At 42.8% G+C, this 26605-nt stretch overlaps 1 protein-coding gene across 1 annotated transcript in view; it reads right to left on the bottom strand.

Annotated features, from left to right (window-relative positions):
* The window catches only part of c7h8orf34 (chromosome 7 C8orf34 homolog), a 175516-nt gene that overhangs the window by 78921 nt on the left and 69990 nt on the right, over positions 1-26605 (bottom strand). The window contains exons 5-6 of the mRNA XM_038997241.1: positions 23605-23633; positions 21983-22146 (exon numbers count right to left, since the gene is read on the bottom strand). Coding sequence (XP_038853169.1) covers positions 21983-22146; positions 23605-23633 — 193 coding nt within the window. The remainder of the gene's footprint in view (positions 1-21982; positions 22147-23604; positions 23634-26605) is intronic.

The following is a 26605-nucleotide window of genomic DNA, read 5'->3' as shown; positions in this document are numbered from 1 at the left end:
TGTCCCAAATTGCACCCTATTCCCTATATAGTGCACTACTTTTGACCAGGGTTCATAGGGAGTCCTGCCATTTGGGACTCGGCATATACAACCCAACAGGGCCATTAAAGTAGAGAGGTAGACACTCACACCTTCCTGTGTTGATTACCAGGAAGTGAATAGGCTTGGATAATTATTAACGAACTAGAACTGAGGAAAAGAGTAATTAAAATCACAGCACAACAGAGAGGAGGTGAGGCTACAGAGAGAGCAAGAGAGAGAGAGAGGCGGGGGCAGAGACCGAAAGAGAGAACGAGAGAGAGAATAAGAGTGAATGAGAAAGAGTAAAAGAGGAGAGGTTGAGAGAGAGCAAGAGAGAAAGTTTAAAAAAAGAGTAACAGATCACGGAGGGGAGGTTGCAGAGTGTGTGAGAGGGAGAGGGAGTAGATAAAGAGAGAGAGAGAAGAGACAGAGAGAAAAAGAGAATGAGAGAATAGAAGATAGAATAAGGATAGTGTATTCAGTATTCACTGCACCCCTGTGTGAGAGAGATATAGTCAGCATTGGTACAGTTAGCTGCCATTAGCAATGGGGATGTTACACTACAGCGTCGCTCCCTTTTGTATTGGGTTGCTGAAAAACAGTCTGTGAGAAGCCAGAAGTGAAATAAAATTTAAACTTACTGTGCCGGCGGGAGTCACTCGACAAATAATACGTCCTTTTAGATATTTTTACTCAAATTCACCCTGTTTTAATGACCAACCGTCCTGCCCACGGGCACAGTAAGTTGAAATATAATTTGATTTAACTTTGGTTTCCCACTGACTTTTTTTGCGCAACCCAATAGAAAAGGGAGCAACGCTGCAATGTAACATCAGCATTGCTAATAGCAGCTAGGGTGCAGTCAGCCTGTCTCTGATCTATCATCGTCAGTGCGTCTCTGTCCAAGACAGCTCCTTTGTCGTTGTCACACCAAGCATATTGGCTACAGCAGACACAGTTAGAGGGACAGATGGGTTTTTAGAACTATGGCATATGATGTACTGAGGCAGGGAACTGTTCAAAACACCACAGCTCTGGTAATCACAAGTCTTTAGAAAGCACATAGACGATGCGTGTTCAAAGAATATCGAATTTTCAAAGGAGATAACCGACAATAGAAACCTATCCTTATATCAACAAGTTCCCCATAGCTAGTTTGATTGAATAGTTGCCGAAGTCCTTACAATGGATCCCGACAAAGAGGATACGATTATAAAGCAAAGAAAGGATACATGGTCCAACAGATAGAGGCGTGTTCAAAACAGGACTGACAATAGAAACCTGTCCGAACACCTTGTTGTTTCTCATATCAGGTTTGAATGAATGTGGCCCAGTCCATTCAAACGATCCAGACAAAAGGACTGTGTCCCAAATAGCACCCTATTAGCTATTACAGTCCACTATGCGCCCTGGTCAAAAGTAGTGTACTATATAGGATACTGGGTGCTATTTGATGGGCAGACAATGGCTGTGCGCTCTGTTGTAGCTATAGAAGCTGAGTTATGGAGCAGGTCCTGCTGCTTTTAATGATCCACGATGGACTTCGCAGGTCCAGGAAGAAAACCTTCTCTAGAATCTACCCGCTGTGTTCTCTAATCTGGGTCCTGTCAAAGACCAGGATGTTAAATTACAATGGAGGAACAATTCCTAGAATGCATCCTACAACGCACCACAAAGATACAATGCACCAGAAAGTTGAGAGCCAGAGAAAAGAAAAAACTAAAGTACAATTCACTGAAAACAATTTACTAAGCAGAGCATGGACAGACTCCTAGAATAAACACAAACATATGCATAACTTCACCCTGCTGCTGAGGTGGAAGGGCTTTATCTCCAGCTAGGGCACAAACTGTGTGGATGAGGAATGAACGACCCAATAATGCCTCCAATTTAATATCCACAGATAAAGAAATTAACTATGGAGCGCGTGTGTGTGTGTACGTGTGTGTTTCGCACCGGCTCCATATTTGACATAATAATTCATTTCCATATCCTGTCTGGGATGGAGGGTGTGTGTTAGGGATTAGGACTGGAGAGCCTTAATTGGATGAATATCTCATCAGAATGACTAGGATTTACAGATACCGGAGGGAAGAGAGGGTGGTCAGTACCCGAGAGGAATGGAGAGAGAGAGAGCCAGAGCAAGAGAGGGGGAGAGAGAGAAAAAGAGAGAGATACATAGAGAAAGAGCGAGAGGGGGAGGGGGAGAGATTAAACATCTTCATATCCTGAGCAGAAAGAATATTACTATGCTAATGTGCCGTATCAATATGGATTAGCCCAAGCGAGACTGGTGGTTCTTTTCAGAGTTTTTTGTTTGTGTAACTTTTATTTGCAATTCTAGTGCTGGTCTGTGTGCCAAACGGTACCCTATTCCCTATATAGTGCACTACTTTTCACAACAGGAGCCCTGGTCAAAAACAGGGAAGTTAATATGGAACAGGGTGCCATTTCGGACACAGTACTAGTATAAGGTTCTGCTTTGAGACTTCAGATGAAGCAGTGGCATTGTCTGTTCTGTTTGTGAGAAATGTTGAGTTGCATTTGTTGTTCAGATTTTTCAAGTATTTTCAATGGGGAATCTCCTCCTCTCTATTTCCTTTAATTCCTTAGGGGGGGATCTTTGTCTCTCTTCACCTCCTTTCTCTCCCTCTCTCCCTCGCTTTAGTCTCAGCCATCTACCTCCACAGGGACCAAGCTCAGGTAATGTGTTCTATTATAAATGACAACAACGACGCAAACACCAATCAACACAACATCAAACCAAATAAGAGACGTAGCTAGAATCAACTTAGAATCCAAATCTGAATCAAACTGATATGCTGTGTAGCACTCTCACCCCCCCCCCCCCCCCTCTGTTTTTACCAAACCTTGAGTGTGTGAGCCCTGGAGAGGGACTACGCCTCTGCTCAACTTCCCTGAGGGGAACAAGGTAGCTCCTACCTTCAGAATCACAGAGAGTAGATCACACGACCTCAACTACCAGGGACATGATAGTGAATGTGTCCGAAATGGCACCCTATTCTCTATATAGTACACTACATCTCTGGTCAAAAGTAGAGCACTGTATAGATAATAGGGTGCCACTTAGGACAAACACAGAGTATGACTCATACTGGAGAAAGGAAAGGACTACATTACCTGCTGTTAAAGTAATATAAAGTTGGGGTTTGCCATGGGAATACTGATATAAGAACAATACAGATAAACAGGGTAATTAGAAGATAAAAGATTAAAAGAAGAGTGGGAGGGGAGGGGATACTGTAGTGTGAATACAGGAGAAGGGAGGAATTAAGTAAAAGAGGTGAGAGAGAGGGAGCGAGAGAGGGGAGAGAGAGAAAGAGAGAGGGGAGAGAGAGGGGAGGAGAGGTAGGGAGATAAAGAGAGAAAGGGGAGACTGAAAGAGAGAGGAGAGAGAAGGCTGGAGAGGGAGAGAGGAGAAAAGAGAGAGGAGAAAAAATAAGAGAGAGGAGAAAAGAGGGAGAATGAGAAAGAGAGAGTGGGGGGGATGATGGGAGAGAATGAAAAGCGAGAGAGGTGGGATTGAGATGTCCCATACTGCACTCTGTCTTCCATATTATCTGTCCCAAAAAGCCTCTCCCAGAATTCACCTGGCTCTGCCTGATTTCCCAGAAGCCCACCACTCCAATCTCTTCCATTCCTCCACCCCTCCATTTCACCCTCACCTACTGCAGATACATACCCACAGGTAACTGTCAGCTCTCCTCAAACTCTAACCGTGAAGGAGGGATGGGAGGAGAATAGAAGAAAAGAGAAAGTCCAGAGAATGATGACAACTTAAGGAAAATATAGAGGGAGGAAAGCGGGCAAAAGACTGGAGAGAGATAAGGGTAAGGATTGTAAGAAGAGTAAGACCAAGCTGGGGTATTATTGTATGAAAAATATCAGAGGGGGGGGGGGGGGGGGTCTAATCAACCTCTTCCTCTAAATGTAGACAGGCAGGCATCAGGAGAGACTACTGTAGAGTTGTTCAGTACAGCTGGGTTTTAGATCAGGCAGTGAATTGGGCAGCCCCATCATTATGTCAGGGGATGAAATGTTCCAAATGGCACCCTTTTCCCTATATTCATGTCCTGCACCTCAATCACTCAGTCACATCATGCCATTGTTATGAACGTACACTCAAGCCACTCTCCGCCATAGCGGTACCCTAAAGTCAAGTGATGCCCAATCATTCTGAACAGGGGATAATGACTGTTTCATCTAAATTATGTTTCCAGGTCACTATAATGTACTTTAAACAAGCCCTGCACCCCCTTGGTTATCAAATCAAATACAATTCTATTGGCCACATACACGTGTTTAGCAGATGTTATTGCGGGTGTTGCAAAATGCTTGTGCTTCTAGTTCCCACAGTGCAGCAATATCTAACAAGTAATATCTAACAATTTCACAACAAATGCCTAATACACACAAATCGAAGTAAAGGAATGGAATTAAGAATAAATACATAAATATATGAATGAGCAACGTCAGAGAGGCATAGACTAAGATACAGTAGATAGTATAGAATACAGTATATACATATGAGATGAGTAATGCAAGATATGTAAACATTATTAAAGTGACTAGTATTCCATTTATAATTAAAGTGGCCAATGATTTCAAGTCTGTATGTAGGCAGCAGCCTCTGTGCTAATGATGGCTGTTTAATAGTCTGATGGCCTTGAGATAGAAGCTGTTTTTCAGTCTCTCGGTCCCAGCTTTGATGCACCTGTACTGACCTCGCCTTCTGGATGATCGCAGGATGAACAGGCAGTGGCTCAGGTGGTTGTTGTCCTTGATGATCTTTTTGGCCTTCCTGTGACATTGGGTGCTGTAGGTGTCCTGGAGGGCAGATAGTTCGCCCTCAGTGATGTGTTGTACAGACCACACCACCCTCTGGAGAGTCCTGCAGTTGTGGGCGGTGCAGTTGCCGTACCAGGCAGTGATCCAGCCGGACAGGATGCTCTCAATTGTGCATCTTTAAAAGTTTGTGAGGGTTTTAGGTGACAAGCCACATTTCTTCAGCCGCCTGAGGTTGAAGAGGCACTGTGGTGCTTTCTTCACCACACTGTCTGTGTGGGTGGACCATTTCAGTTTGTCAGTGATATGTACACCAAGAAACTTAAAACTTTCCAACTTCTCCACTGCTGTCCCGTCGATGTGAGACACTGATGCACTGGTTGCTGATGCAACCTCTGACAATATTTTCCCGGGAAGCCCAATTCCCCCTTCTTCAAACCACTGGCGAAATCCCCTCTTAATCATCTCAAACTGTGTTTTTAATAATACACAATTAAATTAAACATAGACTACCACTTGCTAATCAGGAAACTCTCAGGTATGTTGTGGTGGACTGTCATTATAATTGCTTCAAGAAAACCTGGTAAAATGATGTTTGTAGTGTGGCTAGCCACTGAATGGCTCTGAATTGGAGGTAACTAGTGCTCTCAAATCATATCCTGATGTTGACAGCAGATTGGGGTTGCATTAATAAAACTGTTAAATGATAAAATATTCAAGCATTAGACCTCTCACTAAAAGCGTCAGTCATACAAGAGTTATACTTAAACCAGAACTTTTCTTCAAATAGATTTATAAGAATGTCTCACACCTTGTGTTTTTCCCCGTTATCCAGATTACAAGCTCTCACTTTTGAATTGAAAACAGAACCTTATTCAAAATATCCCCTTTCCAAAACAAGCCATACAAAGCTGGTTGAAATTCCACTTCCATCCTCCAGAAAAGACAGAAAAAATATTACCACAAATGTTATGGTTAAACTCAAATATACTAATTGATTAAAAAAAGTATATACACATACTGTACATTATTCCTTGGGGGCAATATCATAATAAGTGATCTTTGTAGCTTGTTTCTGTCACTGGTGTAGAGAGGAGTAGGCAGGAGGCAGTCGCAGGTTTAGAACTACTGAATTTATTAAGCACCCTAGAACAAAGCAGGACTAAACCCAAACACTGTTGTGCTCAAAATATATCTTCATAATCAAAAAGGCATAGGGCAAACCCGAAGTGCAAAATATAAATTACTCAGGAAATAGTAGGAGAGATTCATCTCAGGAAAACAAGTAGAATTTGCAATGACAGACAAAGATAAATGGCAGAGGGAGTATATATACAGTGATAGAGTGGGTAATTGGAACCAGGTGTGTGTAATGATGACAAGACAAGTCCGGGGTTGATGAGTGAAGGGCGTTTGCCAGCAGTATGTTCGACAGCAGCTAGAGGGCCGGTGACGCCGAACGCCTGAGCTGGACAGCAGGGGGAGCCAAAGTGAAGGCTGGTGTGACAGTTTCTGGTCACAGGTTCAGGAGCGGTTGAAAAAGCTGTACAAACAAATATATTTTTGTCCTCCGAAGAAGGGGTGGTGGTGGATGGGCCATGAAAAAAATATATATATTTTGAGAAAACAAGTTAAATAGCTAACCAGCTGAGCTAGCAAACAATGTAACAAAAGTATAATTTTGGATTCTAAAAATACATTAACAGGCTATGCATCTCAGGAATCACAGTAGCAAAAACCCCTGGTGCAATTACTTCCATTTTTTTTTAAAGAAAACTCTAAATTGTCCCACTGTCCTCACTGGCTTTCATGTATGTCAAAACGTGAGATGGTCCGAGGCTAGGAACATAATCATTATGTTCCTAGGTCCGAGGCGTCGGACTCAATGACAGTTGCTGTCCATTGGAGCGCTGCAATTGGTTGCCCAAAATGATGGGGCGGGGTTTATCGAAAGGTCAATTGAGAATGCATTGAGTCAGTAGAACATCGTGCACCAGTCCTCAAAAGTACGTTCAAAACAATATTGTGATGAAACGTGCAACCCACGAATAGTGAACTACTATAGACCAAAAGTGCACTATCATCCTATCACTCGATTCCCTATATGGTGCACTACTCTTGGCCATTTCAGACACAGACAGCGTTTTAGAGCTGGGCCTCAGATCAGGCAGAGTCGCCATTATGAAAGCCATGGTATCCTTTAGCACATCTCAGTGGCTCTCAGTCCTCTAATGCACAGCAGCAGCAGCAGCAGCAGACTGGCAAGCAAGAGGCAGCATCAGGAGCCAATACCCAGAAAACACAATTAAGCAGAAATAAATGATGTCAGCTGAGCCAAACACTTCTCAGACTTCATTGGAGGAACTCTTAGAGGAGGCTACAAGGGACTGGGTTTTGGGGATAGGAGAGACACACACATACATAGAGATGTACACTGCACACATGCATACCCCTATCCCTCTGCTGAAAACCCTAACAATGTGATTTCCCTGACTAATCCAGCAATGGAATAACCTAATGAGATTACAAAAACCAGTGTGTGTGTGTGTGTGTGTGTGTGTCAGCTTGAGCATGAGTATGATTTATGATTTAATATCTGATCCTCTCTAATTAGCTAAATCCCAGACAGTCGCCAAGTGCGCTCGCCACACACACACACACACACACACACACACACACACACACACACACACACACACACACACACACACACACACACACACACACACACACACACACACACACACACCGCCTCTTCACAGTCCCACAATTAATATCACCACAGCAACATCCGGAAGCGGGCCTTGGAGAGAGATTATTTATTTATTTTATTACACACCTGCATAATTTTACAAAAACATACATTTAGTATAAATTAGATTACTTTTTCATAACAGTGAATAACACCAAAGCCCATGTCAGATATCTCCCTACAAAGACTTACTTCAGTATCCTGAGTGCCAGCGCTATCATGTCAACTCCTTGTCACTTATTGTCATGTCAACAGCCTGGCCTCACGGCAATCTCAACGTTTGTTTTAAGAAGGACAGCAATGGAGTTGGCAATGGCACAGACGGATATAGGAACAGGCTCGAACACTCACATTAAAAGGCTGTAGAATGAATGTGCCTTAAGCCACACCCCTACAAATATCACCAGCTGATGGGATTGCACTCCTTTCCAGCATGGCTACATGGTGAGTAGTCTGTCTACAAATATTTTGGAGAGAATGAGTGAACAAGTTACTAAATCGTCGTGTATTTTTAAGAAGTATCACGACCGAACATTTAATATTTCAAGAAATATGTCAAACGCGGTTGTGGGACTAAAATATATATTTGCTAGGTTCTACATCTGTCCAAATGAATGCTAGCCAGCCATATGTTAGCTATTGGGATTCATTCAAGTCCAAAATAAGTCTAAATTGTCCAAACTGAAATGGTCACAACCAAAACAATTGACACCATGGCAATAGATAGAGGTCTCATATTCGTATCCGTTTCATTATGGCATATGTGACAGCACAGGCTGCAGCTGTACTGTACTGTTCCCTACTGTACTGTACCCTACTCTACTGCACTGTACTGTATTGTACCCTACTCTACTCTACTGTACTGTACTGTTCCCTACTCGACTGCACTGTACTGTACTGTACCCTACTCTACTGTACTGCACTGTACTGTACCCTACTCTACTGCACTGTACTGTACTGTACCCTACTCTACTGTACCCTACTCTACTGCACTGTACTGTACTCTACTCTACTGCACTGTACTGTACTGTACTGTACTGTACTGTACTGTACCCTACTCTACTGCACTGTACTGTACCCTACTCTACTGCACTGTACTGCACCCTACTCTACTGCACTGTACTGTACCCTACTCTACTGCACTGTACCCTACTCTACTGCACTGTACTGTACCCTACTCTACTGCACTGTACTGTACTGTACCATACTCATATCATATCATGTCCAAGATGGCATAGCAGTTCAGACGTCATTTGTCCTCGTATTGTCATGTCCTGTATATATATATTTACACCTTTCTTCGCATATCTTTTATAATCCAAGAACTCAACTAGAAAAAGGCTTTCCTGCAACCCGCCTCACCAATTACAAAAAAAAGTATTATTTACCTCAAATCTGAAAATTCACAATTGAAGCTAGCCAGAAGCTAACCAGAAGCTAGCCAGAAGCTAGCCAGAAGCTAACCAGAAGCTAGCCAGAAGCTAACCAGAAGCTAGCCAGAAGCTAACCAGAAGCTAGCCAGAAGCTAACCAGAAGCTAGCCAGAAGCTAACCAGAAACTAGCCAGAAGCTAACCTGAAACTACCCAGAAGTTGGCTAACGTTAGTATTTCAGCTACCCATGTTTTGTGGTCATCAGCTATTCCTTTAGCTCGATAATCTATCGGCACTTTTGTACAACGCGACTCAGACCATAATATACCGGACCTATTTTTCTCAATATCCCCGGATTTCAACCGCAAGCTCTGGACATTTACACCTTGATTTCGCAGCTAGCTAGCTGCAAACCGTGTGACTATTGGCTTACGTCGATCCCGGAGCAAACTTAAATTATTCCGGAGCTAGCCAGCTGAAGAGTTCCATCAGCCATTCCTGGGCTACAATCACCTATCCGGACCCGTTTTTATTTTTTTACTACAAATGCGGAGCCCCACCGGGCCTTCACGACTGACTACCGACATTATCTGCCCGAGGGAGTTATCCAACTGGCACCTCCGTCGCGACGTTACCTGAACGCTCATCTGGGGCCCGCTAATCGTTAGCTGTCTTATCGGCTGCTATCTGAATAAGTATATCAGACAATTTTTCTTGGGTCACTATATCTATTTTGCCAATTGGATTGATCCCCTCTATCACACAGAACCCCACTAATCTACAGACGGAAACGCACGAGATGACTAAAAATAGACCTCCATCCTATGCTATCTTGCTACCGATAGCCAGCTACCCGGCCAGCTGTCTGGATCGTCGTGACCCCAACCAACCTTATGATCACTTGATTAAGCATGCCTCTCCTTAATGTAAATATGCCTTGTCCATTGCTGTTCTGGTTAGTGTTTATTGGCTTATTTCACTGTAGAGCCTCTAGCCCTGCTCACTATACCATATCCAACCTTTCAGTTCCACCACCCACATATGCGATGACATCACCTGGTTTCAATTATGTTTCTAGAGACAATATCTCTCTCATCATCACTCAATACCTAGGTTTACCTCCACTGTATTCACATCCTACCATACCTTTGTCTGTACATTATTCCTTGAAGCTATTTTATCGCCCCCAGAAACTTCCTTTTACTCTCTGTTCTAGACGTTCTAGACGATCAATTCTCATAGCTTTTAGCCGTACCCTTATCCTACTCCTCCTCTGTTCCTCTGGTGATGTAGAGGTGAATCCAGGCCCTGCAGTACCTAGCTCCACTCCTATTCCCCAGGCGCTCTCTTTTGATGACTTCTGTAACCGTAATAGCCTTGGTTTCATGCATGTTAACATTAGAAGCCTCCTCCCTAAGTTTGTTTTGTTCACTGCTTTAGCACACTCTGCCAACCCAGATGTTTTAGCCGTGTCTGAATCCTGGCCTAGGAAGACCACCAAAAATTCTGACATTTTCATCCCTAACTACAAGATTTTCAGACAAGATAGAACGGCCAAAGGGGGCGGTGTTGCAATCTACTGCAAAGACTGCCTGCAGAGTTCTGTTTTACTATCCAGGTCTGTTCCCAAACAATTTGAACTTCTACTTTTGAAAATCCACCTCTCTAAAAACAAGTCTCTCACCGTTGCCGCCTGCTATAGACCACCCTCTGCCCCCAGCTGTGCTCTGGACACCATATGTGAACTGATTGCCCCCCATCTATCTTCAGAGCTCGTGCTGCTAGGCGACCTAAATTGGAACATGCTTAACACCCCAGCCATCCTACAATCTAAGCTTGATGCCCTCAATCTCACACAAATTATCAATGAACCTACCAGGTACCACCCCAATTCCGTAAACACGGGTACCCTCATAGATATCATCCTAACCAACTTGCCCTCCAAATACACCTCTGCTGTTTTCAACCAAGATCTCAGCGATCACTGCCTCATTGCCTGCATCTGTAATGGGTCAGCGGTCAAACGACCTCCACTCATCACTGTCAAACGCTCCCTGAAAAACTTCAGCGAGCAGGCCTTTCTAATCGACCTGGCCGAGGTATCCTGGAAGGATATTGATCTCATCCCGTCAGTAGAGGATGCCTGGATATTTTTTTTAAATGCCTTCCTCACCATCTTGAATAAGCATGCCCATTCAAGAAATTTAGAACCAGGAACAGATATAGCCCTTGGTTCTCTCCTGACCTGACTGCCCTTAACCAACAGAAAAACATCCTATGGCATTCTGCATTAGCATCGAACAGCCCCCGTGATATGCAACTTTTCAGGGAAGCCAGAAACCAATATACACAGGCAGTTAGAAAAGCCAAAGCTAGCTTTTTCAAGCAGAAATTTGCTTCCTGCAACACAAACTCAAAAAAGTTCTGGGACACTGTAAAGTCCATGGAGAATAAGAACACCTCCTCCCAGCTTCCAACTGCACTGAAGATAGGAAACACTGTCACCACCGACAAATCCACTATAATTGAGAATTTCAATAAGCATTTTTCTACGGCTGGCCATGCTTTCCACCTGGCTACCCCTACCCCGGTCAACAGCACTGCCCTCCCCTTTGCTACTCGCCCACGCCTTCCCCATTTCTCTTTCTCCCAAATACAGTCAGCTGATGTTCTGAAAGAGCTGCAAAATCTGGACCCTTACAAATCAGCCGGGCTAGATAATCTGGACCCTTTCTTTCTAAAACTATCTGCTGAAATTGTTGCCACCCCTATTACTAGCCTTTTCAACCTCTCTTTCGTGTCGTCTGAGATTCCCAAAGATTGGAAAGCAGCTGCGGTTATCCCTCTCTTCAAAGGGGGGGACACTCTTGACCCAAACAGCTACAGACCTATATCTATCCTACCCTGCCTTTCTAAGGTCTTCGAAAGCCAAGTCAACAAACAGATTACCGACCATTTCGAATCCCACCATACCTTCTCCGCTATGCAATCTGGTTTCAGAGCTGGTCATGGGTGCACCTCAGCCACGCTCAAGGTCATAAACGATATCTTAACCGCCATCGATAGGAAACAATACTGTGCAGCCGTATTCATTGACCTGGCCAAGGCTTTTGACTCTGTCAATCACCACTATCACCACGTTTCTCTAATGATTGCCTCGCCTGGTTCACCAACTACTTCTCTGATCGAGTTCAGTGTGTCAAATCGGAGGGTCTGTTGTCCGGACCTCTGGCAGTCTCTATGGGGGTGCCACAGGGTTCAATTCTTGGACCGACTCTCTTCTCTGTATACATCAATGATGTCGCTCTTGCTGCTGGTGAGTCTCTGATCCACCTCTACGCAGACGACACTAGTCTGTATACTTCTGGCCCTTCTTTTGACACTGTGTTAACAACCCTCCAGGCGAGCTTCAATGCCATACAACTCTCCTTCCGTGGCCTCCAATTGCTCTTAAATACAAGTAAAACTAAATGCATGCTCTTCAACCGATCGCTGCCTGCACCTGCCCGCCTGTCCAACATCACTACTCTGGACGGCTCTGACTTAGAATATGTGGACAACTACAAATACCTAGGTGTCTGGTTAGACTGTAAACTCTCCTTCCAGACTCACATCAAACATCTCCAATCCAAAGTTAAATCTAGAATTGGCTTCCTATTCCGCAACAAAGCATCCTTCACTCATGCTGCCAAACATACCCTTGTAAAACTGACCATCCTACCAATCCTCGACTTCGGCGATGTCATTTACAAAATAGCCTCCAAAACCCTACTCAATAAATTGGATGCAGTCTATCACAGTGCCATCCGTTTTGTCACCAAAGCCCCATATACTACCCACCACTGCGACCTGTACACTCTCGTTGGCTGGCCCTCGCTTCATACTCGTCGCCAAACCCACTGGCTCCAGGTCATCTACAAGACCCTGCTAGGTAAAGTCCCCCCTTATCTCAGCTTGCTGGTCACCATAGCAGCACCTACCTGTAGCACGCGCTCCAGCAGGTATATCTCTCTGGTCACCCCCAAAACCAATTCTTCCTTTGGCCGCCTCTCCTTCCAGTTCTCTGCTGCCAATGACTGGAACGAACTACAAAAATCTCTGAAACTGGAAACACTTATCTCCCTCACTAGCTTTAAGCACCAGCTGTCAGAGCAGCTCATAGATTACTGCACCTGTACATAGCCCATCTATAATTTAGCCCAAACAACTACCTCTTTACCTACTGTATTTATTTATTTATTTTGCTCCTTTGCACCCCATTATTTCTATCTCTACTTTGCACTTTCTTCCACTGCAAACCAACCATTCCAGTGTTTTTTTACTTGCTATATTGTATTTACTTCGCCACCGTGGCCTTTTTTATATTTTTATTTATTTATATATATATTTTGTTTGCCTTCACCTCCCTTATCTCACCTCACTTGCTCACATTGTATATAGACTTATTTTTCACTGTATTATTGACTGTATGTTTGTTTTACTCCATGTGTAACTATGTGTTGTTGTATGTGTCGAACTGCTTTGCTTTATCTTGGCCAGGTCGCAATTGTAAATGAGAACGTGTTCTCAATTTGCCTACCTGGTTAAATAAAGGTGAAATAAAAAAATAAAAAAAATACTCTACTGCACTGTACTGTACTGTACCCTACTCTACTGCACTGTACTGCACCCTACTCTACTGCACTGTACTGTACCCTACTCTACTGTACTGTACCCTACTCTACTGCACTGTACTGTACTGTTCCCTACTGTACTGTACCCTACTCTACTGCACTCTACTGTACTGTACTGTACTGCACCCTACTCTACTGCACTGTACTGTACTGTACTGTACCCTACTCTACTGCACTGTACTGCACTGTACTGTACTGTACCCTACTCTACTGCACTGTACTGTACTGTACCCTACTCTACTGTACTGTACCCTACTCTACTGCACTGTACTGTACTGTTCCCTACTGTACTGTACCCTACTCTACTGCACTGTACTGTACTGTACCCTACTCTACTGCACTGTACTGTACTGTACCCTACTCTACTGCACTGTACTGTACTGTACCCTATTCTACTGCACTGTACTGTACTGTACCCTACTCTACTGCACTGTACTGTACTGTACCCTACTCTACTGCACTGCACTGTACTGTACCCTACTCTACTGCACTGTACTGTACCCTACTGCACTGTACTGTACTGTACCCTACTCTACTGCACTGTACTGTTCCCTACTCTACTGCACTGTACTGTACCCTACTCTACTGCACTGTACCCTACTCTACTGCACTGTACTCTACTCTACTGCACTGTACTGTACCGTACCGTACTGTACTGTGCTCTACCCTACTCTACTGCACTGTACTGTACTGTCCCCTACTGTACTGTACCCTACTCTACTGTACTGTGCTCTACCCTACTCTACTGCACTGTACTGTACTGTTCCCTACTCTACTGCACTGTACTGTACTGTACCCTACTCTACTGCACTGTACTGTACTGTACCCTACTCTACTGTACTGTACTGTACTGTTCCCTACTCTACTGCACTGTACTGTACTGTACCCTACTCTACTGTACTGTACTGTACTGTACCCTACTCTACTGTACTGTACTGTACTGTACCCTACTCTACTGCACTGTACTGTATTGTACCCTACTCTACTGCGCTGTACTGTACTGTTCCCTACTCTACTGCACTGTACTATACCCTACTCTACTGCACTGTACTGTACTGTTCCCTACTCTACTGCACTGTACTGTACTGTTCCCTACTCTACTGCACTGTACTGTACTGTACCCTACTCTACTGTACTGTACTGTACCCTACTTTACTGCACTGTACTGTACTGCACCCTACTCTACTGCACTGTACTGTACTGCACCCTACTCTACTGCACTGTACCCTACTCTACTGCACTGTACTGTACTGTACCCTACTCTACTGCGCTGTACTGCACCCTACTCTACTGCACTGTACCCTACTCTACTGCACTGTACTGTACTGCACCCTACTCTACTGCACTGTACCCTACTCTACTGCACTGTACTGTACTGCACCCTACTCTACTGCACTGTACCCTACTCTACTGCACTGTACTGTACTGCACCCTACCCTACTGCACTGTACCCTACTCTACTGCACTGTACTGTACTGCACCCTACTCTACTGCACTGTACTGTACTGTACCCTACTCTACTGCGCTGTACTGTACTGCACCCTACTCTACTGCACTGTACTGTACCCTACTCTACTGCGCTGTACTGTACTGATCCCTACTCTACTGCACTGTACTATACCCTACTCTACTGCGCTGTACTGTACTGCACCCTACTCTACTGCACTGTACTGTACTGTACCCTACTCTACTGCGCTGTACTGTACTGCACCCTACTCTACTGCACTGTACTGTACCCTACTCTACTGCGCTGTACTGTACTGCACCCTACTCTACTGCACTGTACTGTACCCTACTCTACTGCGCTGTACTGTACTGCACCCTACTCTACTGCACTGTACTGTACCCTACTCTACTGCACTGTACTGTACTGCACCCTACTCTACTGCACTGTACTGTACCCTACTCTACTGCGCTGTACTGTACTGATCCCTACTGTACTGTGCTCTACTGTATCCTAATGTAATGTGCTGTACTAATCTATACTCTACATTACTCTACTGTACTGTACTGTACTGTTCCCTACTGTACTGTGCTCTACTCTACTGTGCCCTAATGTAATGTACTGTGCTGTACTAAACTATACTCTACATTACTGTACTGTACTGTACTTTACACTAGATGGCAGTGATATATCTTAATGCCATTTACAAATAATAGGCAACCTAATTTGAAGAAGAAGACAATGCTCTCTGATCCTTGGCTGATCCCATCCAACCCATAGGAACCCCCACCCAGTTGACTACTTAAAAATGGTGGAAGCCCTCAATGGCAATGTCTACACTAAAACAAGCCATATCCTTCTAGAGTCCTCTATCTGTCTCTATGATTGACAGTTGATTGTTAGTCCACTGTACTTCTTTACATTTATTAAACACACAGATCATTATTTGTATTTTAGATTATTTGTAGAGTTATTGAAGGACAGGGACATCTGCTGCCAACATGCCGAAAAGTACAGCAGACAGCCAGAGAGTACAGAGAGGGGATAAAAACGGACCCTGTGTGATATCAAGAATATCTGGAAAAGAAAAGGGAAAGAAATGCTGAAGAAAAGGAAGAGGGAAAGGTCAAATTAATAAAATATTTATCTGAGAGGTAGAAGTCCTCTTCTGAAGAGGTCAAAGACAACACAGGTCAGCAGCAGTGAAAAGGCAGAAAGAGACAGAAAGACTTACCTTTTATTGATTGTGTTAGTGATATATCAATCACATGTGCCCCATTAGATATGGTATCAATTCAGTAAGCAAATAAGTTAAGAATGTACAGTATATGCCACGTCACAACCGAAACAATGATGTCACTACCGAAACGCCTGTTATTTTGCCACAATAAAGATAGAAAAAAGTGACAACTAATTCATCAACAACATAATGAACTAGATGCATAAGTAATTACATCCATCAATACGTTTCAGATTCAAACAATCAACATCGAATATTTTACAGAGAACAATAAAGATTATCTTTATTAATTATCTAAATTCTATTATAAAGTTTTGAAAATCAGATTAAAAATCATGTTTTTACTATTTTGTAAATGTTGTATGCAAATACAATTTCAAAAATGAATCTGTAATAGCATATGAATCATTACTGTGCAAAGTTGTTCATTTAATGCAACTTTTTTACTATGTTTCACTAGTGATAAATGTATTGGTGTGGTAAGGATTTCAGGTAAATACAGTATTTCAAAAATGCCATTACAAAAAAAGCATGTGAGTAGTAGATATGTCAATCTGAAGACGTGTGCTGAAAGTTTGGGAAAAATAAGATGCTTATTTTTTCAACCCCCAATTTACACCACTTTTGTAGAATGACCTATAGGCTATAGGGAATAGGGTGCCATTGGGGACGAATGCAAAGTCGCCCTCTCTGTTGCAGCTGGAGAAAGCTTAATTGGAATGGCCTCTGGTTGGCTAAGATTGAGAGGGGTAATTAAGGCGTCCTCATGCTTCCCAGCCTAAAAAGTTCGGAACAGTTTGTGCATATATTATTATGACATTTTGTGAAGTTTTTGGACTTCAGTGAGGGTTTATTTTTGTCAAGCGAAGGTCTTTTAAGGGAGTATGCTAGCACACTCGTTCGGTTCACCTAGCTGAGTTCGGCCTCAGCATGCTTCAGTATGGCCGAACACGGCTAGACGAACCGAATGAACTGAACGAGTGTGCTAGCATACTCCCTTAAAATAAAAGACCTTTGTTTGAAAAGCGAGAAAAAAAGGCGATAGTATTGTTTGTCCATTTTGAGACGCTGTAGCCAGTTATACAGTTCCTCTAAATAATCAGATAACTCAAGAAAACTAATTAATTTTGACATTTTTGCAGAGGAGATCTTAGTCGCGTAATTTTACGTATACAGTTGAAGTCGGACATTTAATCCGAGTAAATATTCCCTGTCTTAGGTCAGTTAGGATCACCACTTTATTTTAACTTCTTATGGCTGAAGGGGCAGTATTGAGTAGCTTGGATGAAAGGTGCACAGAGGTGCCCAGAGAAAACGGCCTGCTCCTATGTCATAGTTGCTAATATATGCATATTATTAGTAGTATTGGATAGAAAACACTCTGAAGTTTCTAAAACTGTTCGAATTATGTCTGTGAGTATAACAGAACTCATATGACAGGCAAAAACCTGAGAAGTTCCACTTCCTGTTTGGATATTTTCTGGGGGTGCCAGATTTTCAACCAAGCTCTCATTGAAATCTAGAGAGATATGGATGGGTTTTCACTTCCTACGGCTTCCACTAGATGTCAACAGTCAATAGAACTTTGTCTGATGACTCTAATGTGAAGGGGGGCCGAAGGAGACAGGAATGAGTAATCACTTCCATGAGGTGCCCACGCATTGAACTGGTGCGTTCATGTGAGAGGGAGCTCCGTTCCATCGGTCAATTGAAGTCGATGTAATTCTCCGGTTGTAACGTTATTCAAGATGTATGTTAACAACATTCTAAAGATTGATTCAGTACATTGTTTGACATATTTCTACTGACTGTAACGGAACTTTTGGACATTTCGTCACGTTATAGTGGACGCGCTTTGGTTAGGGAGTTTGGTAAACAATTGAAAGTAGCTAATTGGACATAAATAACGGACATTATCAAACAAATCAAGCATTTATTGTGGACCTGGGATTCCTAGGACTGCATTCTGATGAAGTTCATCAAAGGTAAGGAAACATTTATCATGTATTTTCTGGTGTCTGTTGAGTCCAACATGGCAGCTAATTTGGCTATTGTTCTGAGCTCCATCTCAGATTATTGCATGGTTTATTTTTCCGTAAAGTGTTTTTGAAATCTGACACAGTGGTTGCATTAAGGAGAGGTATATCTATAATTCCATGTGTATAACTTGTATTATCATCTACATTTATGATGAGTATTTCTGTTGAAACGATGTGGCTATGTGAATCTAACGCGCCAATGTAAACTCTGATTTCTTTTATATAAATATGAACTTTATCAAACAAAACATGCATGTATTGTGTAACACGAAGTCCTATGAGTGTCATCTGATGAAGATAATCAAAGGTTAGTGATTAATTTTATCTCTATTTCTGGTTTTTGTGAGAGCTATCTTTCGCTGGAAAAATGGCTGTGCTTATATTTTCGCTGAAAAGCATATTTGAAATCAGACACTTTGGTGGGATTAACAACAAGATTACCTTTAACTTCTTGCCACTATAGGGGGTGCTGTTTCGCATTAGCATAATTTGGTCTACAGATTAAACTGCCTAGTACTCAATTCTTGCTCGTACAATATGCATATTATTGTTATTATTGGATAGAAAACACTCTCTAGTTTCTATAGCCGTTTGAATTATGTCTCTGAGTGGTACAGAACTCATTCTACAGCAATTTCCCTGCCAGGGAGTGAGATTTCAGAAATCTTTGTCCCTGTTCCCAGTTCAGTTTTTAAGTCCCTGTTAATCCTATGAGGATACAAACACTGCCTACGCCTTCCTCTAGATGTCAGTAAGTGGTGACAATTTGAATGGAGTCGATTGCGCAATCAGGGCCTCTATAAAACACCCAAGACCGGAAGGAGCATTCTTTTGGACCCTGCGCTCGACGCAAGAAGGACGTCGGACTGGCCTTTTTCCAAGCCTTGGTTTAGCCAGTAATATATCGCCGGTCATGTTTTTACTCGTTATAGGTGTTAAAAACATCATAAGGTAGTTAATTTAAACCGTTTTATAGCAATTTATATCCGTTTAGTGCGATTTTGAGGTATTTCTTTGTGATGCACTTTGAAGCGCCGGGCACGTTTCCAGTACCGGTCGAACGTTAGTGGCCATTTCGACGGACAAGAGGACATCTTTCGACCAAAAGACGATTAGACCGGAGAAAGGATACATTGCCCAAGATTCTGATGGAAGAACAGCTCATAGTAAGAAATATTTAAGATGATAAATCGTTGTTCTGTAGAAAAATGTTAAACGCATATTCCGCCATTTTTTTTGGTATAGCTTCGCTTGGCGAACCCTGTATTGCACAGTAAGGATAATTTTAGAAATGTAATTCAGCGATTGCATTAAGAACTAATTTGTCTTTCGATAGCTGTCCAACTTATATTTTTTTAGTCAAGTTTATGAATAGTTATTCATTAGACAAGATCACTGTCAAAGATGGCGCCCGACATTTTCAGGCCAGTTTTGCTAGTAATCTCATTGTATAACCACGTTTTTTTGTGGCTAAATATGCACATTTTCGAACAAACTCTATATGTATGTTGTAATATGATGTTACAGGAGTGTCATCGGAAGAATTCTGAGAAGGTTAGTGAAAAAATTAATATATTTTGGCGATGATAACGATATCGCTCTCTTTGGCTTGAATCAATGCTCGGGTAACGTTTGCATATGTGGTATGCTAATATAACGATTTATTGTGTTTTCGCTGTAAAACACTTAGAACATCTGAAATATTGTCTGAATTCACAAGATCTGTGTCTTTCCATTGCTGTGAGCTGTGTATTTTTAAGAAATGTTTTATGATTAGTAATTAGGTAATACACGTTGCTCTCTGTATTTATTCTAGTCGAGTTGTGATGGTGGGTGCAATTGTAAACTATGATTTCTACCTGAAATATGCACATTTTTCTAACAAAACCTATCCTATACAATAAATATGTTATCAGACTGTCATCTGATGAGGTTTTTTCTTGGTTAGTGGCTATCAATATCTTTATTTGGCCGAATTGGTGATAGCTACTGGTGGAGAGAAAAAATGGTGGACAAAGAAAAATGGTGTCTTTTGCTAACGTGGTTAGCTAATAGATTTACATATTTTGTCTTCCCTGTAAAACATTTTAAAAATCTGAAATGGTGGCTTTATTCACAAGATCTGTATCTTTCATTTGGTGTCTTGGACTTGTGATTTAATGATATTTAGATGCTACTATTTAATTGTGACGCTATGCTAGCGATGCTAATCAGTGTGGGGGGGGGGTGGGGGGTGATCCCGGATCCGGGGTTGAGAGGCGTGAAAAGTTAAAATGATATAAAACACATGAATGTCTGAGGAATTTTAATTATGAGATTTCTGTTGTTTGAATTTGGCGCCCTGCACTATGACTGGCTGTTGTCATATCGATCCCGGTAGCGGGATTGCAGCCATAATTAAGAATGTGAAATGTCAAAATAATAGTAGAGAGAATTATTTATTTCAGCTTTCATTTCTTTCATCACATTCCCAGTGGGTCAGAAGTTTACATACACTCAATTAGTATTTGGTAGCATTGCCTTTAAGTTGTTCAACTTGGATCAAACGTTTTGGGTAGCCTTCCACAAGCTTCCCACAATAAGTTGGGTGAATTTTGGCCCATTCCTCCTGACAGAGCTGGTGTAACTGAGTCAGGTTTGTAGGCCTCCTTGCTCACACATGCTTTTTTAGTTCCGCCCACAAATTTTCGATAGGATTGAGGTCAGGGCTTTGTGAGCAAGGAGGCCACTCCAATACCTTGACTTTGTTGTCCTTAAGCCATTTTGCCACAACTTTTGAAGTATGCTTGGGGTCATTGTCCATTTGGAAGACCCAAGCTTTAACTTCCTGACTGATGTCTTGAGATGTTGCTTCAATATATCCACATAATCTTCCGGCCTCATGATGCCATCTATTTTGTGAAGTGCACCAGTCCCTTCTGCAGCAAAGCACCCCCACAACATGATGCTGCCACCCCCATGCTTCACGGATGGGATGGTGTTCTTTGGCTTGCAAGCCTCCCCCTTTTTCCTCCAAACATAACGATGGTTATTATGGCCAGACAGTTTTATTTTTGTTTCATCAGACCAGAGGACATTTCTCCAAAAAGTACGATCTTTGTCCCCATGTGCAGTTGCAAACAATAGTCTGGCTTTTTTAATGGTGGTTTTGGAGCAGTGGCTTCTTCCTTGCTGAGCGGCCTTTCAGGTTATGTTGATATAGGACTTGTTTTACTGTGGATAAAGATACTTTTGTACCTGTTGTCTCCAGCATCTTCACAAGGTCCTTTGCTGTTGTTCTGGGATTGGTTTGCACTTTTCACACCAAAGTACGTTCATCTCTAGGAGACAGAACGTGTCTCCTTCCTGAGCGGTATGACGGTTGCGTGGTCCCATGGTGTTTATACTTTCGTACTATTGTTTGTACAGATGAACGTGGTACCTTCAGGCGTTTGGAAATTGCTCCCAAGGATGTACCAGACTTGTGGAGGTCTTTTTTGAAGAATCCCAACCGTTGACCAATCATCGACTTCGGCTACCAACTTTGGCTTGACTCCAGAAAAACTGTGTGTCCCCAAACATGCGGACGCCTTTAAGGCGTCACTTTGACACCCACACACAAGCACACACACACACACACTCTCTCTCTCTTTTACCTCAAGGCAGGGCTGTTATTGGCCTTCCCCCACACCTCAGTCTTGTTCCTGGGGACTGGGGGCTGGAGCATCTCTGCTGCCAGGGGGTCTGGATCCTCTTCCTCCCTGCCCACCCACTCCCCCACAACCCTGGGCCGCAGCACTGAGTTATACCCCCCAAGGTTCTAGTGCAAGGGGGAGAGGGGGTGGGGAAGGGTGAGAGAGAGAAAGAGAGAGAGAGAGGAGAGGTGATGGAAGGGAGAGAGGAGGGAGGTGGAGGGAGATAGGGAGAAAAGGTAGAGAAAGGGACTGTCATATGGCCATTCAGTTCAAAACAGAAAGTAGGTTTAGTCAGTGATACATTTGTGTGCCAGGTAAATAAATAAATAAATAAATGTTGCTTCAATGTCTGCCTGCCTGCCTGCCTGCCTGCCTGCCTGCCTGCCTGCCTGCCTGCCTGCCTGCCTGCCTGCCTGCCTGCCTGCCTGCCTGCCTGCCTGTCTGCCTGTCTGCATGTCTGCATGTCTGCATGTCTGCCTGTGTGTATTATTATTATTATCAACCAGTGGTGTAATGGAGGGTAAACGCACATAAACTCTGCTTATTCAGCTTTTTTATTTCGTGCAAGCCTTTACGGAAAAATGCGTTGAAAGTATAGGGAGCATTAATGTTTTCAACGCGACCGGCAATCAGTGTTTGCCCACCATTTTTTTACCATTTCATCCCTGACAGCAACCCTAACTTGACAGCGCTTACAGCCACTCACACAGTGTCACTCATTTAGGTGTCTACACCGTGTTTGAAGTGGAATGGAATTCAATACTTAATACATGATAGGAAGGTAAATATATCTTAATATTCTGTCTGTCTTTGTCTTGTCTAGAAGAAGATTATCTGGGCTTGGAGCTAAGCAGACATACAGTACTGTACTGTATACTGTATGATATTACCTCTATAACGAACGTCTCTTCTTGAGGACAAGAATATATCAAATGCTGCTGCTATCTTCAGGGTTCGAATTATGGGGGCATGGCAGTGCCATGAGAAATCAGATGGACGCCCATGAAAATTTAAATATTAAGGTGGACACTCTTATAAGCTTTAGTAATAAAGGTTACTAAAACCTTTTGTTTGAGGGGCCTCCTGACAATCAATTTGCAATTAAGACTGTGTGCAATACTGGGAAATACTGTACACTGGAAAGTCAGTTCTCTCATTACCGTGTAGAATCCAGGTCAAACAAAGCTTTTGTCTGCTAGGAATCACATCTACACTCTAGCACCCAGGAAAATACAGGAAGAGGACATGCTTATTGAAGTTTCTGCAGATGGATGTCATTCCCATGAGATTGTGGTTTGTCATTATTCACACACACACACACACACACACACACACACACACACACACACACACACACACACACACACACACACACACACACACACACACACACACACACACACACACACACACACACACACACACACAACATTATTCTCAGAGCTGTGTGTCGTGCTGTTAACTGAGCCCAAATTGATGAAAGATGGAATCGGATTGCAACAGACAGGGTGACGGCAGTAGAAGATGACGATGTAACAGTTTCAATATCAGAGGAAAGGCATGACAAAGTAGTTCATAGTCACCTGATCAAGTTCATCAGAAGCAGCGATACCTTTAAGGAAGAGAACAGTGATTCAGAGGGGGCTCTGCTTTACTTGCAGTCTCTATTTCCAAAATATATACAAAGTGATTATAGTAATAAGTTACTATAAGTATTACCTCTAGTCAAAAGTGGTTAAGGGGTTACTATAAGATAAAGGTAATACCTCGTGACAGGTTCTCTAGAGCAGTGGTTCCCAAACTTTTTATAGTCCCGTACCCCTTCACACATTCAACCTCCAGCTGCATACCCCCTCTAGCACCGGGTCAGCGCACTCTTAAATGTTGTTTTTTGCCATCATTGTAAGCCTGCCATACACACACACACACACACAATATGATACGTTTATTAAACACAAGAATGAGTGTGAGTTTTTGTCACAGCCCAGCTCGTGGGAAGTGACAAAGAGCTCTTATAGGACCAGGGCACAAATAATAATATAATAATAATCAATCATTTTGCTCTTTATTTAACCAACTTAACCAATCTTATTTGTTCATTGAACATTGTGAATAACTCACCACATGTTAATGAGAAGGGTGTGCTTGAAAGGATGCACATAACTCTGAAAAGTTAGGTTGTATTGGAGAGTCTAAGTCTTAAATCCTTTTCCACACACAGTCTGTGCCTGTATTTAGTTTTCATGCTAGTGAGGGCCGAGAATCCACTCCCACATAGATACGTGGTTGCAAAGGGCATCAGTGTCTTAACAGCGCGATTTGACAAGGCAGGATACTCTGAGCGCAGCCCAATCCAGAAATCTGATTAAATTACATTTTCACAGAACCGCTTGTTGCAATTTCGATGAGGTTCTCTTGTTCAGATATCAGTAAGTGGACTGGAGGCAGGACATGAAAGGGATAACGAATCCAATTGTTTGTGTCATCTGTTTCCGGAAAGTACCTGCGTAATTGCACACCCAATTCACTCAGGTGCTTCGCTATATCACATTTGACATTGTCCGTAAGCTTGAGTTTATTTGCACACAAAAAGTCATACAATGATGGAAAGACCTGTGTGTTGTCCTTGTTAATGCAGACAGAGAAGAGCTCCAACTTCTTAATCATAGCCTCAATTTTGTCCCGCACATTGAATATAGTTGCGACTACAGAAAGTCCCTGTAGTCCTAGATTCAGATCATTCAGGCGAGAAAAAACATCACCCAGATAGGCTAGTCGTGTGAGAAACTTGTCATCATGCAAGCAGTCAGACAAGTGAAAATTATTGTCAGTAAAGAAAACTTTAAGCTTGTCTCTCAATTTTAAAAAAAACCTGTCAATACTTTGCTTCTTGATAACCAGAGCACTTGTTCTGTATGTTGTAAAAGCGTTACATGGTCGCTGCTCATATCATTGCATAGTGCAAAAAATACACGAGAGTTCCGGGGCCTTGCTTTAACAAAGTTAAACATTTTCACTGCAGTGTCCAAAGCGTCTTTCAAGCTGTCAGGCATTCCCTTGGCAGCAAGAGCTTTCTAGGTGGATGCTGCAGTGTACCCAAGTGGCGTCGGGAGCAACTGCTTGCACGTGCATTACCATTCCACTATGTCTACCTGTCATGGCTTTTGCAACATCAGTACAGATACAAACATGAGCAGCAGCTATGTTTGGCTACAGTACAGTTAGTGGAATTCCCGCAAGAGGTTAATGTGATTGGATGTTCATTATTTGACTAGGCTACCTGTATTTGACATTGTGTTGTTATTTCGTTGAACACTAGATGGTTTAGTTGTATTTTTAACAAGATGTTGTTCTTGTTCCGTTGCATGTCCGTCTAAATTAAATGGTTCACTCCCTGTACCTGCTTCTCATCTCCTGCGCTGGGCATTACAGGTTCTCTAGCGTCTTGGCTTTGGGTTTAGGGTACAGTATTAGGGTTTAGTTACTAGACTCACTGTGTGACAGGTTCTCTAGAGCCTTGGCTTTAGGGTTTAGGGTACAGTATTAGGGGTTTAGCGTACAGTATTAGGTATTAGTTTCTAGACTCACTGTGTGACAGGTTCTCTAGAGCCTTGGCTTAAGGGTTTAGGGTACAGTATTAGGGTTTAGGGTATGATATTAGGGTTTAGTTACTAGACTCACTGTGTGACAGGTTCTCCAGAGCCTTGGCTTAAGGGTTTAGGGTACACTATTAGAGTTTAGGGTACAGTATTAGGGTTTAGGGTACAGTATTAGGGTTTGGTTACTAGATGCAATGCTGGACAGGTTCTCTAGACCCTTGGCTTAATGTTTAGGGTACAGTATTAGGGTTTAGGGTACAGTACTAGGCTTTAGTTACGAGACTCACTGCGTGACAGGTTCTAAAGAGCCTTGGCTTTAGGGTTTAGGGTACAGTATTAGGGTTTAGTTATAGACTCACTGCTAGACAGGTTCTCCAGAGCCTTGGCTTCAGGGTTTAGGGTACAGTATTAGGGTTTAGTTACTAGACTCACTGCGTGACAGGTTCTCCAGAGCCTTGGCTTCAGGGTTTAGGGTACAGTATTAGGGTTTAGTTGTAGACTCACTGCGTGACAGGTTCTCTAGAGCCTTGGCTTCAGGGTTTAGGGTACAGTATTAGGGTTTAGTTGTAGACTCACTGCGTGACAGGTTCTTTAGAGCCTTGGCTTCAGGGTTTAGGGTACAGTATTAGGGTTTAGGGTACAGTATTAGGGTTTAGTTACTGGACTCACTGTGTGACAGGTTCTCTATAGCCTTGGCTTAAGGGTTTAGGGTACAGTATTAGGGTTTAGGGTACAGTATTAGGGTTTAGTTACTAGACTCACTGTGTGACAGGTTCTCCAGAGCCTTGGCTTAAGGGTTTAGGGTACACTATTAGAGTTTAGGGTACAGTATTAGTGTTTAGGGTACAGTATTAGGGTTTAGGGTACAGTATTAGGGTTTGGTTACTAGATGCATTGCTGGACAAGTTCTCCAGAGCCTTGGCTTCAGGGTTTAGGGTACCATATTAGAGTTTAGGGTACAGTATTAGGGTTTAGGGTACAGTAT

The sequence above is a fragment of the Salvelinus namaycush genome, chromosome 7, assembly GCF_016432855.1.
Source record: "Salvelinus namaycush isolate Seneca chromosome 7, SaNama_1.0, whole genome shotgun sequence".
Lineage (NCBI taxonomy): Eukaryota > Metazoa > Chordata > Actinopteri > Salmoniformes > Salmonidae > Salvelinus > Salvelinus namaycush.
The sequence above is the reverse complement of the archived record's forward strand: the minus strand, read 5'-3'. Positions and strand labels throughout refer to the sequence as shown.